The following is a 16,203-nucleotide window of genomic DNA, read 5'->3' as shown; positions in this document are numbered from 1 at the left end:
ACCGCAAGATTCATGAAATCATATTCAACAACTCACAAAGTGACTAAATCCATAATATCACATATACATATCATCTATAGCAAAGTAGGATTTTAAATAACTTTAAACTTTTTTCTAATTTTCTAATTTTCATTTGCATTTCATTACTTTCCATTGCATTTACTTTCTTTAACTTAAATAACAATATCAATTCAACTCATCATTCCCTTTTTCATCATTTTACACTTCAAGTATGAACTTACTATTTCATTACCTTTTCACACCCTTTTCACATGCATATCACACAAGACATAAGCATATCATTCAACCATAGCCACAAGCTGGTGCATTTAAACATAGCTCTTTTAGAATTAACCACATGATAAACCATTTCAATAGAAATTACATAATTTAAACCTTACCACTCTTTCATGATCACAAGTATATTTCCATTTAGGCACTTAACATTTCAATGCATAACTTATAAGTTTAACGTGGCATAATCCAACCACAACTTGGCCAAGGCCTAGGCATTTGCACCAAACATGTTAGCATACAAGATATAAATCGTAGGCACATTAACATAAATAGCCATTTAGCCACAACATGTATCTCATGAGTTTATAACTTATTTCAACCTATATAATTTTCATGTATCATCATATCAAGGATGTTCATATATGTACATGTCATAAAACATATCGTTCTCTTACCGTTTCTTATCTGAATAATGCCCGTTGAACCATTTAGAATACCGTTGAATACCCGGGATAGCTCACACATAGTGTGCTAAATCATATAACTATAATTTGTCAATTCTAGTACATGTATGCTCACACGAGCTGTGAATCAGAATGCTCACATGAGTTGTAAATCAGAATGCTTACATGATCTGTGAAAATGGGCCTGCTCATACAAGCTATGGGTCAGAACGTAGCTACACGATGCTGCTCACAAGAGTTGTGAAGTATCCACAAAACATGTCGGACCTCAGCCATCGATAGAACGTTCAGGACCAGCACCCGAATCATATAAACCCTAATGACATGTCATTTGTATCCTATGAATTCCTAAGGTTCAAATAAGGCTCAGTAATCGTCGTAAGTCGTTGGATTTAAGTCGTTTCAAAACACGGTAAATTTCATACTAACATATATATATATAGATTTAATCACAATATAATCACATATTAACATTAAATTTAATTAAAATTATACAGAATACAGTTCATACGAACTTACCTGGCTAAATTGCAGAAATACCAAAGTTTAGGGGTATTTTGGTAATTATCTATTTTTCTTGGTTTTCCACTCGATCTTGATCTAAATTAATAATTTCATTCAATATATTAATTTAGACAATAAAAAATCATTTTATGCAATTTTTCATTTTTGACATTTTACAAAATTGCCCTTAAAGTTTTACTTTTATTCAATTTAGTCCCTAAGCTCAAAACATGCAAATTAACCATTTTTACCCAAAATTGAGCATAGCTGAATGTTCATGGTATCCAACACAGCTCATTCATACAAAAATTTCACATTTAATCCTTACATTTTTTCTATTTTAACAAATTAGTCCCTAATCAATAAATTCATCAAAATCACTTAATAAAATACTTTTAAATAATAAATAATATTTAAAATTCATCAATTAACATTTAAAATCACAAGGTTCATCAATGGAAACATTCAAAATCTTTAATAGTTTCAAAATCGAAGGTACGAGCTAGCTAGACCTAGTTGCAACGATCTCAAAAACATAAAAATTATTAAAAACGGATAGCTTAGGGACTTACATGCATAATTTTAACCATGGCTGAACCTAGCTTCATTTCCATGGAGTTTTCTTCTTCCAATTTTAGTGACGAAGACACTAAATTGATGATAATAGTTTTTCTTTTATTTAATTAAAGTTCAATTATAAAATTATAATTTTGTCCATTTAAAATTCAACCAATTTTCAAGCTTTTAATTTCCAAAACCGTCCACTAAATTCTTAAATTTTCTAATTACCACTTAAGTCCCTTTTCCTTTATTCAATAAACCATTTAATCACTCAAATCAAATATTGACTAAATTTTACATCTTTTACAATTTAGTCTTTTAATTAATTAACTATCGAAATGTTAAAATTTTTCAACGGAACTTTAATACCACCTTAATGACACTCCTAAATATTTTTATAAATATTTACGGCTTGGTTGATATAAACAAGGTCCCGATATCTCAGCTTTTAAAATCACTTGACCTTAGGGTCATATCACTTAAACTTAATAAATCGCTTATAAATCATAATTTATCAAACCAAAAACCTTTTTAAAAACCATACTTGACTCATAAATATTAAATAATAATATTTATGAACTTTCTCGTCGAGTTTGGTGGCCCATAAACCACTACTTTTGACACCACTAAAAAACGTGTTGTTACACTAGCACCATTAGACCGAAGTCGTTTAGTTACCGACCCACAGCTCACAGAACCAGAATGAGGTCCAACGACCCTCTCTAACACCCTAAGCATGGCTTGGGACAATGCGTCATCCCTAGCCGAACGATTATGAGACCCAGTCACAGCAGTAGGTGTAGTTGGGGTCTCACTTGTATCCAAATTAGGCATACTACCCATCGAGGACGACTCAGCTCGAGTCCCTCTACAGCGCCCGCCACGCCCACGAGTACCATGGTCACACATTCCATGAGCACTAATCGTAATCATAGTTTTATCTACATTACAATGTTATATGTATCAGTTTCAGTGTTTATTAGCAAGTATTTTATGCTTCAAATAATTATCAAAAGTAGTTTTAGAAATTTCAGAAATTTTCAGTCTCTAACTAACTCAGTTCAGTTTTAATCATTTTAGAGTTTTCTAAATAAAGTATTTCTAAGTTAGAAGTACTTACAGGATCGACGTCGAAGACTCGGTATATCACAAACTTACTTTTCAAATTGAAACTAAACTTTACTCGAAAAATAGTTTTTACAAATATAATTTTGAACCCAAAATTTTCACAACTCGAGTTTTACAACCTGACTCTAATACCACTAAATGTAACACCCCAAACCTGACCTAGACGTTACGACTGAATTCGGAAGTGTTACGAAGGAAAGTTATAAATCTAACTTTTTTTCTTGAAATCATCATAAACCGTTGTCACTTAGTAAGCCCATTTTGTTTGGAAAACGTTTTGTGGTACTTTATTTAATTAAAACCGTTGTTCGTTTACGTCTTTCAAATAAATTGAATATTTTTGCGATGGAGTTTCATAAAACGTTATATTTTGGTAAACGGGGTTTGTTTTCTTAAAAATAGTTAATTTTAGAAAAGCAGACATTTTTATAAAAATCGTTTCATCAATTGTCATGCTAGAAAACCAAAATAAAAATCCGAAACCAAAAACAATCCCAAAATTCTAGAGAGTCGAAATTACACTTAACTCTCAAAACAGAAATTTAAGTAAGCCAAATTCAAGTAATTAAAGTTTTACAGCAACGTGGACACAACCGAGCTCCATCGCACAAATCTGCCTAAGTTTAAGGGTTACTTGAAATCATCAAACATACAAAGAGTGAGTTTTCTTTTAAAACTTAGTGTGTAACCCATACGTATACAAAAATTCAGATTTGATCACAAGGCAGAATAGATACAAACATACACTTAATACAAAATCGTCTCAGAATAGTACAGATGCAGATATATATAAATCCTACCTCCATCCTCTACACACCAACTCCGACCATACCAACATACCACGTGGGGTATAAAACACCCACCGAGCCCTACACACCACATAGTGTCCTCACGACACTTTCCAAAATAATCGTAGCAGTGCTGCCAGTATAATGGCGAGTTAACGCCTCAAACATAACACTTTCTCCATATAATACATAACCCAGCCCATAGTCAAATACAAACAGAAGTCAGATATATCTGAATAACATATACCAAAATATATATATCATGCATGCTCGTAAAACATATATTGAACATGCTTATACATAATAGATTAAACATATAGCATCATATAACATGCATTTAGGCGTTATTTACGTCAAAATCATACTAATAGAAGAATATATTTCATGCTTTAAGGCTTATATAACACATACCAACCCCACGAAAGGCCCACAGTTGATCGAGACGACATGTATGACCCTTGAGAAAAATTCTAAAATTTGGGCCCACACACCCGTGTGGTCGACACGGCCCAAAATGGTCTAGACCATTTGTCACACGCGGTCATGTGTTGCACAAGGCCTACCATATGGCCTGGCACACGGCCGTGTGGTATCGACAGGTCCTAATTTTAGCTTTTGTTGTTTACCAATTTTTGAGTTTTTCGTTACATACCTGGCTCAATTTTGATGCGAAAACAACCACGAAACCTCTAAAACTACCAACGAACAACAATCACACACACGAACTAAATCGTTAGAGTAAAACCCAATGATTCTCAATCTTTTCCAAGCCGGATGAAGAAAGCCAGGATATCCAAAACTGTAGCGATTCAAATGAACGATTTGTGAACAGAATCAAGGGAGGAAGAAAAAGGGAATTGTAGAGAAAAGAAAGAAAAAAAAGTTAAGAAAAGAGGAGTTTTTGGGAAACAAAATAAATTTAAAATTAAGATAATAATCTCAACTCCCCACTACCCCACTAACAATCAAATCCCACCAAAACCGACCCATGATTCTCATCCAACTACCTCCGAATTTTAATTCTACCTAACCTCTACTACACCACCGGCACACACCCACAGAAACAAAAATTATTGCCAAACGCCCACTTAGGGATTTGAACACAAGACCCTGGTCCAAGCTAACACTTACCATTTAAACCAGCAAGCTTATTCTTATATGAGTTGTTCGAAAATATAAAATAAGTCAAACAATTAAGGATAAGGCTAGGAACAAAAAAAAAATAGCAAAATTTCCAAAAGTGGAACTTAAACCCAAAACCTCAAATATACACTCATATCACTTAATCACTGAAGCATATACTTACTTGTGACAAAATTCATGCAAACAAAATTTAATAAATTAGGGTGTTACAACTATAATATAACATAATACAAATATTATAAACAATTATAAAACAAATATATAAGGAGATGGGTAATTAAAATAAAATTGCCAACCAAGGTTTCCATGGTTCTATTTCTAGAAAATAAATAAAAATAAAAAATTACACAATTTTTCACCACAAGGAATTCCTTGGGTCTTCAACCGGCATCGCTCCATCTTCTCATTGCCATTGACTCCTTTTGAAAAAAATTACATTTAAGTCCTATATTTGTTTTCGGCTCACAAGAATTCTATGAATTTAAAAAAAACAGTCCTATATGGATATGATAGTCCACGGTCTATTTCCTAAGAACCACAACCTTGGTAAAAAAATAACAATTATATAACACATATATAATATCACTTTCTATGTAATTGAATCATTCAATAAGAAGGAAATCTATTTTGATTACATGTTAATACTTATAAGTAGAGCACAACCTGGCTCTTATACTAATTGTTGGAAAAATATATTTTAGGAAAACAAGAGTTTTAAAAATTTTCTAAAACAAGAACTTTGTTGTGTTATCTAAAGTAATAAACACTATAATATTATATTAAAAAAATATTATCAAGATAAGTATCAAATTAAATTTAATATTAAATCTTATTAAAATAATATTATTTTTGAAATAGTTAATCTGAAATCAAATTATCCGATAGAGTCCCAGTATGAGTGTGATTCCTTCACTGCTCAACCACCGAAGGCCCACTCGCCGGCCATGGAATATCATCGTCGCCAACACCGACACCATTGTGTCCGATGGTGCCATCGCAGGTGCGACACCCTCACAACACCTTAAGTTGATTCAACTGTTGCCGATTCGACTCGACCAGTCCGATCTAGCCATTGGGTGGACCGTCGGCCCAGTTTCACATACCAGGCCCAATTCAACCAATTTTTAGGTCTCTCATTTTGGATTCTCGGGCCTAGTTTTCGATCTTAAATCCAATTTTAAGTTCATTTACCCATTGGGTCAATTTTCTGACTTGAAAATTAATTTTTAAAAATATCATATTAATTTTAATTAATTTGATTAGTTTAATTTTACTTGATCAAAATTAATTTTTCCAAAAATCACTTAGATTTTCTAAATTAATTTTTCAAGAAAATTCTTTAATAAAATTCTCTAGTTGAAAATTCTCACGACCGCCTAATATAATTCCACATAGAATAAATTGACTTAATTAAATTATTTCCAAAGTCGTAGAATTTTCTTCTAATTCAAATGTAGCTCGATCGAGTTTTTATTGAGCTAGCCGATGGACCAATCTACATACACAATTAGGCTCTAGTAATTGCAATTATGTCTAGAAGTATCGTTCTGATAATTCTTAATTTGCTTATCATGAAGTCAGTCCACAAGAAGTACCATGATTGAAAAATCCTTATTAAATACTCTTTACAAAAGGAATTCATTCAACTGCTTCGTCCAATGACCTCGTCATGCATGTGTTACTCTCATATGATATCCTTGACTCATTTGAGTTAATATGTTCACCCAATACAATCCTATTTTATCTCATTGTCACCATTGTGTCTTCTTAATGATTAATATGACCACTGTCAACAAATGACTATGATAAATTGCTCATTTGAGAACAAGTAACTCGTGCCCACGTTCTATATTTACCAATCCACACAATGCCAATGAGAGGATATTGTTAACTCTTTAATCGAGTTATGAATTCCATTATTGAAAGCCATATCATACACAAGTCATGTACCCAACATATCGGCTATGGGCTCGATCATCTCATAAGTCTTCACTTATATCAAAGCACATGAGTTAAATACTTATGGTTAATGACTAACTCAGGATTTAGGTAAATCACACCATAAATGTCACAAGTGAAGTAATTCACAAACGAAGTAATTCACAAACGGATTCAAAAGTAATTCATCTTGGATCCAGTGCAATGTGTCATTCTTCCAATGAATAAATCTATGTCTTTACTCGTGGATTCAACTACTCTGATAGCCAAGACTAGTCATTTCCCCAATTGAAATTGTAGATGACATAATAATCATTCTAAGTATTTGAATCAAATGCTCTCTTTATTTCTTTTACAAGATTATAGACTCGTTTAGATTATCTACTAAATTAAGTTGTCTTTCTCGCTATGTAAACATTCTTATAGTGTCACTTATAACCAGTTTGAACTTAAACAATCAATGAGTTAATATTTGTTTGTTACAATTTTTCTATGCATGCAAAACATGAAAGACAAAAACATAAAAGGCATAGTAGTGAAATGTGAAATTAACTTTATTTATTTGTTCAAATACATAGAAAACAATTACATGTTTACTACAATATGGACAATTTCCCAACACAAAGTGTGGCGTACCTTAATCTTGAGTGGATGATGGACTATGTATATGTGACTCATACACTTTGATGTAAGTAAAAACTTGAGTTCAAATAGAAAAGAAGCCGAAAGTTGGTGCGTTTGGTATACGACTTCTGTAGTATGTAGCATCATTTACAATAGTGGACTTCATAGCCTAAGACATGGGTAAATGATATCCTCTTATTGGCATTATATGATAGATGAAAAGTAAACGTGGTCATGGGTCTTTCTTCTTTGTGATGAATGCCTTAATTACTATTTGATAGTAATTGACTTTTCATGAAGGAAGATGTAATAGTTACTATGAGATAAAATAGGATCATATTGAGACAACGAATTTATCCCAAAGAGATTAAGGATATCTTATGAAGGTAACACACCTATGACAAGGTCATTGGATGAGTATTGATCAAGTTGCTTTCGTAATGGTATGTGATTAGGGAAAGCTTAGTCACTATAGTGGAATGACTTCGTAACTAAATGAGTTTATAATTAATAGGCAAAAAGTAATAACTTAATTATAAATCACTTGAGTCCTAATTACATATGTCCAATCGATCGCTTAAGTAGATTGTTGAAACCAGAAATGAAATTGCATGTTGAATCAAATGAGCATAAATGATAAACCATATCCTCCTACATTCGTAAGAATGTCATTGCCAATCAAGCTAAGACTCAACCGACTAGCTAAAGTTTAACTTGGTTTTTATATTAATTTCTTATAAATATATTTTTCTTCTATATTATATATTAAGCCCCTAATTAAGTTGGTGTAAGGAGTCAATATGAAAGATATTATATCATTTATAAAGTAAATTATATTATTTTAAAAGTATCTTGATATTTTTTGCTAAATTAGCTAAATACGCCGAAAAAAAAGTTAATTAACCAAATTGGCCCTTTTTTTAAAATTTAGGGAAATGAGTTGTTTTTGGAGAAAGAGTGTGAAAACGCGACCAGCTGGACGCGCTTTCTGCACAATTGGCAGGAAGGCGCACCCAGCTGGACGCGCTTTCCGTTTAAGTCGCATTTTCTGACTTTTATAACATAATCAGTTTCTCAAGTCAGATGGTTAAATGTTAGTGGTTTTTTCATTGAGTCCTGGGTTTGATTCTTCTTCCACTTACATTTTTATTTTTTATTTCATGTTATTTTAAGTTTTTTTTGTATTTTTAATTAATATTTATAACATATTAGCTCCCTTGGTTAAATGGTTAAATAATAATGATTTTATCATCGAGTCCCGAGTTCAATTCCTCTTCTTTAACACATTTGTAATTTTTATTCCATGTTGTTACAATTTTTTTAATTAATAAATATATTATTTTAAAAAATTTATTTTTAATTCATCTTTTAATTAATAACTCTTTTATTTATAAAATCAAATAATTATTACAAATATCATTATTTTTAGTAAATATAATTTTTATAGGTGTAAATTTTTTGTCAATCCATATCATGAGTGTAGTAAATTTTAGTATTATATATTTTGTATGTGTATTTAAAATATTTCACATATAAACATAAAATAATAATTATATTTGAAATAATTATTTCATTTTATACTATTAGAAATCGCTACACTTGCAATATATGTGGAGAAAATAAATATTTGACATATAAATATTATATATAAAGAAAAATATATAAAAAATTAGTTGATGTTTATATTATATATAAAGGAGTTATTAATTTCAAATATTTTTAACATAATGATATATGTAAAATATATATTTTATTATATAATTACATAATTATTACTTGATTTTATGAATAAAAGAGTTATTAATTAAAAGATGAATTAAAATAAAAATAATATATTTATTATGTAACGCCTCAAAAATTTGAATGTTTGACTAAGAAATATTAGCGTAATCATCTTTATTTTTGTGGTTATGTGTTCTGCTGATGTATTTGAGGTTAGGAGTTCGAGTCGTGCTTTTAAAAAGTTTTCCTATTTATTTTAGCATAACCTTTTTCCCTCAATAGTTAATTTAAGTTTAATTCTGTAGAAAATTATTACAAGAATGAGCTTGATGGTTTGATGGTTAAGTTTTTGTATTCTCTTTGGTTTTGTGTTCGAATCTCGGCGTGTGCATTCGTAAATATTTTTGCTTATTGTTGAAATATTGACTGGTGGTTTTAACCATTAAAAAAAAGTAACATTCTTTCTTTTTCTTTCTTCTTTTTTCTTCTTTTTTCTTCTTCTTTCTTTCTTTTTTTGTTGTTTGATTTTTCGTTCCTCTTTTCCTTTTCTTAAAATTTTCCTGGTTCGTTCCTTCTCGTTGGTTGTTGTTAAATCCTTGCAGTATATTCAGGTTAGTATGTACTTTGTATTGTTGATTGAAAGTTAATTGTGTAAATCTCGTTGTGAATTTCTTAAAAATGCCAGGTTGTTCTGTTGAAATGACTTTGTTTTTGTTGAGTCGAATTCTTGTGATTAAACAACTTTTGGCTTCTTTATTTTAGGCATAGGTGTCGGAGGTAGCGCTTCCTGATAGATTATTTGAGTGGTTGCTGCTAATTCGTTGGTAAGCATTAGTTTTGTTGGAAGTTTATGTTGAGGTTTTTGACATAGTTCAGTAAGGGTTAAATTGTGCGAATTAAGTTGTGGTAGTTGTTACATTGGTTTTCGGTTGGTTAATTTAGGCTCTGGGATTCCATTGCGTTGTTTCTACGTCAAAACTACTTTAGGCGCGTACTGAAAACCTAACTTTCTACGAACTTCGGACGCCGAAAAACATGGTTGTCGACGCCATACGGCCTACTGTTTGCCACTATGGACCACATGGGCGAAGGACAAGGGCGTGTGTCCAGGCCATGTGACATATTATTTGTATATTAGGACCACACGAGCAAGTGACACGGACGTGTGTCAGGCCGTGTAAGGCACATTGGCGATCACACGGTCATGTGCTACGGTGTGTGGACCAGTATTTTAAATTTTTCATTAGGGCCGTAAATGTCGTTTCTAACAAATGTAAGCCTACCGTAGGGTCTGTATGGTCTGATTTGGTTATAAAATCCACTGGCTGATAATCTGTTTTTTGTATAAACTGTTATTATGTACATAACAATGATATTGTAGACAAGCGAGTAAATGTAAGTTGTTTTAACTGGGTATGATCTGAATCTGTTACTTGGCATACTTATATCTGCATCTGTTAGTTTGCATCAGCATCGGAATTGAGACTTTATAAAGAAGTTAGTGTGACAAATTAATTACATGTTGAATCTGGTGGAGATTTATCATATTCTGATCTGGCAGCTATGCTGCGAACATTCTGAAACGTAACATATAGTCACTACGCGGTGTGTAGGGATGAATGGGTACTTAATGCCCTATACGGTGTGTTGAGATGAGTGGAGATGGTATGTAACAAATGAGAAATCTATATTTGAATCTGATTTATTCTGCATCTGAATATAATATGTTCTGCATCTGTATCTGACATACCATGTAACTGTATTCGACTTACTCTGTTCTATTTTGTATTTGATCCTGAGTACCGAATAATGTACGAGAAATGAAATTATAATTGTAGTTTACTGATCATTATTAAATGTAAGTTGCACACACTAGGTTGCAAACTCATTTAGTTGTTGTATGGATTTCAAGTGACCCATAAACTTAGGCGGGTCGGCGTGGCGAGAGCTTGGTGATCTCTTTACTTCTTATTTAATGTTTATATGGATTTAGACTGTTATATGTGTTTCGGGTTTCAGACTATGAATTGGACTCCATATAGACTTAATTATATATGATCATGTTTGTCAAACTTTAAATAGTTAAAAAGTAGGTTTTTCAGAAATAATGTGATGTAATCCTCCAGACTTGGTCTTAACTAGGCCATGTATAGGGTGTTACATATTAATTAAAATTAATTAAAACTTAAAAACTTTAAACAACATAAAATAAAAATTACAAATGTGTTAGGAGGAATTAAACTTGGGATTCCAGGATCAATTTATTATTATTTAACCATTTAACCAAAAATACTAATATATGAAAATTATTAATTAAAAATAATAAAAAGCTTAAAACAACATAAAATAAAATATATAAATGTGACCTAAGAATAAAACCACTAATATTTAACCATATGACAAGAAAAATTAGCTATATTAGAAAAGTAAAAATTGCGACTAAAATGGCACGCACTTTCACACACTCTTTTCAAAAACGACTTATTTCCTAAGTTAAAAAAAAAGACCTACCTATTTGATCAATTAACTTTTTTTCGACATATTTAACTAATTTAACTTATAGTTTTATATCCTTATATATATAATACACATAATAAAATTTGATCTTATTTAAGATCATTTTACCATTTCAACTTATACGTCTTCGTTTGCTTTTATAAAGATATTTGTCATATGATCTTATTTTTCACTCAGTGTACCATAGTCTAGTTTTTAATTATGTGATTAAATCCATGTTGTTCCGTCACATTAGTATATAACGTGAAAAATAAAATTAGGTATTAGAATAAATGAAGTTTTGATTAAATAATAAAATATAAGTGTTGAAAATTATAAAACTAAGGTATTAGATTACCCTAAAAATACTATAAAATAAAAGTATTTTATAAGAAAAACAGCTTGAAAAGAGGTTTTAATATAAAAATTTTACATAAAAAAGGAATGAATCATTTTTATTTATTCAAGAAAACAGGCATTCATAATTTACATGAAAAATAGATAAGATACAGCCAAAATTAATAAATATAAATCATATAAAAGGTTAAAAAATTTGTAAGATCAATTTAATTTTATACTAAAAATAACAATTATTATGATGATGTAATAAAAATCTGTTCAAAATATTTATAGCTTCGTAGGATGTTGTTACCGTTGTAGTTACATCCCAATTCAAAGGATTGAGTGCAAAATTTTCAAAAGAATAGAGAACCTAACTAGACAAATACATAGTTTGTTTCTGTGAGAAAAATGTGTAACCATCAGACCAGACCAGACCACACTATTTGCTCTCTTAAACTTGGGCAGCATATCACCAAAATGAGAACACAAACAAAAGTAGTAATAAAGATTTGAAGCCTCACATTATTCACCATTTCCACTTGAAATCAACTTCAATCTACCTTTCTCTGCTCGTTTTACACCCTTCTGCCAAAAATATTAAAATTGTAACAACGCAAAGCTAAAGTCAATCAAATCCCATCCACTGAGCCAACAAATGGAAACAGCATCACATAAACAACTTTACTATTTCTTTAATTTAATTCATTCAATTGGTTTCTAACTGTACTTTTTCGCACCTACCTTTAAATTTTGAATGATATTTTACCTCTGAATCATGATAGGTAACAAAGTTTTCTACTATAAGACTGTTCGTTGAGACGTTGAATGGTGTAAAAGTTCAGTCATGAGCAGTCAATACCATCCAACCATGATCACATAATGACTATATAACCTATTGGATAAACAGGTTGTGTATTCTATAGTATCCCCCTGGTTCATCAAATTAAAGTGCAAACAACAGGAAGAATAACTGAAAGAAAAACAAAAACTAATTGGTTAGATGTGCTTCCTTGAGTAAACCAGGGAAACCCCAAACAGATAAATAAAATCAAATGACACTTCGGCTAATTCAATTAAAGGATATCTCAGAGTAAAAGTAACCCCATTATCACGACATTCCAATTGAAACAATCATTAAAAGACAGGAAAACAGAAATTATCATGAGACTAAACATGCTGCAACCGTGCTCCAAGTACAAGAGCATATAACATGGGTAAGTTATTCAGTATAGATCCCAGCATGAAGAGGAAATCAACAATATCAAATCACTGGAACTCGTAGAACACCAATAAATAAGGGGAGAAGAATGCATAGTAAGAAAAGAAAGTTTGCCTCAGCTCATTGTTCATTTGTCTCCTTACAAACACACTACATACAGCAAACAAAGGGTGTTTACAGCTGCAAATTCATGTCAAATTCAGATATACTGCAACTGACAAAGAGGTTGAGAGGCACAAACCTACCTATTTCAACTAGAAACTTTACCAAGCTCTGATGTCAATCAATTGACCTAATCTCTTATTCATTTTGGCCATATGTACCAAAGAATTCCATAATAGAAAAACTTGAACCATCAAACCTTAAGTTTCCATCCCCTTGCATGTTTTGAAATATACCAAAGTCCTTGCACCACCTTGACAAATGCCACTTAATTGGACCTCAAACTCTAGAAGGGAAAAATCATCCAGATTAAGATTATCTTTAGCTTTGGGAGAACTAAGAACTGATTTCCCACCAAAAGAGGCAGACAGGTTGCTAGCAATCGTCAAGGACTAGTCTCTAGTGTGAATTACTAAAAAGAAAACTTGATATTTCTTAATCCATAAAAGAATCGATAAAGCTAGAAGAGCAACTTAGCTAGAATGGCATACCATGAAAACAATGACTATAGAAGATTAGCAACAAAATTTTATAGCTCCTGCTAGGGTGCTATGTGTATCCAACTTCTAGATCCCACCCACTTAATGCAAATTCCCCAAAAGCAAGATGAAGTTTCATAAAAGGATCAAAGAGCAGAAATTATACTTGAATGAAATGTAAACTACGTATAAAACCCCAGAAGCAATTAAAGAAAAAGCTAGTTGCTTTTGTTCATCTACATGTAAAAAGTTTACTGAACAATCGCACGTTAAGCAAAGCATGTGTTTAATCAAATGCTGAAATGCAAGAATTATTCTAGATCACACGAAGATATGCATAATTAACAATGAGAAGAAACCTAAATCCTCACCGTTGGTTGGACTGGAAGAGGATCAAGATCCACGGAGCGTATGGACATCTTAGCAATCTCACTAACTGCATCCTCTCTAACCCCAGGCACATCGCTGGTCAACTCCTCGTAGGCAGCCTCAAATGCCTCTTGCCAAAACCTCGGTAATCTAATCCGACGGCTGTTAGTGTACACATCCCACATGTGCTTCACCACCTTCTCTCTCTCCTCCATTTCCTAACCGAAAATGAAACAAGAAAAGAATTGAGTAGCGAGAAGTGAGAACAGAACTTTAGGCAAAAGCAGAATTAGAAAAAGAAAAAAGAAGAAAAGGAGAAAATTTGTGGGGAACATACGAGAACGTCTAGATCGTCGTGAATATGGCTATCAAAATCATCTGAAAAACGGTTGAGGTTACCGGCTGACCACCGGAGAGTAACGGTTCCGGTGAACATCGACCAGAATGCCAATAACAAAATCGCCGCTAAAGCCCAGAACTTGTAACGACCTTTACCAAATAAACTCGAATCTGAGCTTTCCTTCTTCACATTCGCTAACGCCGTTGTTGTCGCTGCGGTTGTCGTCGGCAGAGTATCGTCATTCTTCATTTCCTTTTTTCTTCTTGCGTTCTTTGTTTAGTAGAAATGGTGTGGACTTGGATTTGGAAGGAAACCGACAAAGGGAACTGATCTTTGATTCGCCGTTTTAATTTTGATCCATTTGCCGTTTTGAGGGAAAAGGACGGAATTAGTAATTGTATGTAAATGTCATTATATTAATTTGTGGACGATATTGACCGTTGATGTGAATCTGATGATAGATTTGACGGTTTTGCCAGTGTTCTTGTCAATTTCATTTCTCATGTAACCCACCGACTCCACACGGCGCCGTCTCTCACTTTGAGATCGCATTTCTTTTTAAGGTCAAATTCTGCTACTAGTCCTTATACTATGAGAAAGTTGCATATCTAATCCTTATACTCTAATTTAGTTAGTCTTAATCTTTTTCTTTCTTGAATATTGATATTTCAATCCTAATCCAATCGGTAACAGCTAGGTTAGATCCTGCTATTAGTTACTTACTATGCTAAAATTGCGAATTTAGTCTCTAGTTTTCAATTTAATCATTTTAATCTTTATACTTTTCAAATTTTGAAATTTCGGTCTTGACTTAAATAAGACCCATTAAATTCATTAATTAAAATGGTATTATGCATATAATAATATATTTACAGCATTAAATTTTAAAAATATCATAAATTAAAGTTTAGTTAAATTTGAAATTTCAAAATTTACAAAATTATTTGTAAGAATTTGAGCTACGGAAGGTAAAAAAATAACATTGGAGTTTTCTAATTAGCTTTTTTAGTACAAATATTAAGTTTTAAATCAATAAAACTTTTATTTTTCATTAACGAAATCAAATAAAAAAATAAAACAACAATAATGTTCTAAGAAGCAATTAAGGGAGAAATCTATCACTACACCAAAATAGGTCTTTAGCGGCGTTTTTTATGCCTTTAGCGGCGCTTTCTAACGCCGCTAAAAATATTTGCGGCGTTTTTGAAAGCGCCGCAAAAAACGCCGCTGTTGTGAACGCCGCTATAGAGCAGGACCTTTAGCGGCGCTTTTCCACAAACGCCGCTATAGAGCAGGACCTTTAGCGGCGCTTTTAGCACAAACGCCGCTATAGACCAGGACCTTTAGCGGCGCTTTTCGCACAAACGCCGCTATAGACCAGGACCTTTAGCGGCGCTTTTCGCACAAACGCCGCTATAGACCAGGACCTTTAGCGGCGCTTTTACCACAAACGCCGCTAAAAACATATCTTTTAAAAAAATAATTTTTTAAATAATATTTATTTCTATGATAAATATTATATTATATTTTAAGGATAAATAAAAATATTATTTAAATTAAATTTTCTACAAAAATTTTAATCAGAAACTAAATATAAAATTTAATGAATTTAAATTTAGAATTTAAAATAATACATTAATAACACAATTAAAATCTAAAAGTTAGAACTCTTAAGTAAAAATAAAAA

The 16,203-nt window shown here is 31.9% G+C and overlaps 1 protein-coding gene across 4 annotated transcripts; it reads right to left on the bottom strand.

The window, feature by feature from the left end:
• Window positions 1-12,209: 12,209 nt before the first annotated feature.
• LOC105803818 (uncharacterized) lies at window positions 12,210-14,906 on the bottom strand. Of its 4 annotated transcripts, none has more exons than XM_012636216.2 (3): window positions 14,514-14,905; window positions 14,179-14,394; window positions 12,210-12,529 (listed from the first exon to the last, which is right to left on the bottom strand). In XM_012636216.2, the coding sequence occupies exons 1-3, from the start codon at window positions 14,763-14,765 to the stop codon at window positions 12,470-12,472; spliced, it is 528 nt and encodes a 175-aa protein (XP_012491670.1). In that variant the 5' UTR covers window positions 14,766-14,905; the 3' UTR covers window positions 12,210-12,469. The 4 variants fall into 4 exon arrangements, with proteins under 4 accessions (XP_012491670.1, XP_012491669.1, XP_012491671.1 ...); XM_012636215.2 differs by having other exon boundaries at window positions 12,210-12,532; window positions 14,514-14,902; XM_012636217.2 differs by lacking the exon at window positions 12,210-12,529 and adding an exon at window positions 12,620-12,917 and having other exon boundaries at window positions 14,514-14,906.
• Between the last annotated feature and the right edge of the window lie 1,297 nt (window positions 14,907-16,203).

Source organism: Gossypium raimondii, chromosome 11, assembly GCF_025698545.1.
Source record: "Gossypium raimondii isolate GPD5lz chromosome 11, ASM2569854v1, whole genome shotgun sequence".
NCBI lineage: Eukaryota > Viridiplantae > Streptophyta > Magnoliopsida > Malvales > Malvaceae > Gossypium > Gossypium raimondii.
Note: the sequence above shows the minus strand (reverse complement) of the source record. Positions and strands in the feature narration are given on the sequence as shown.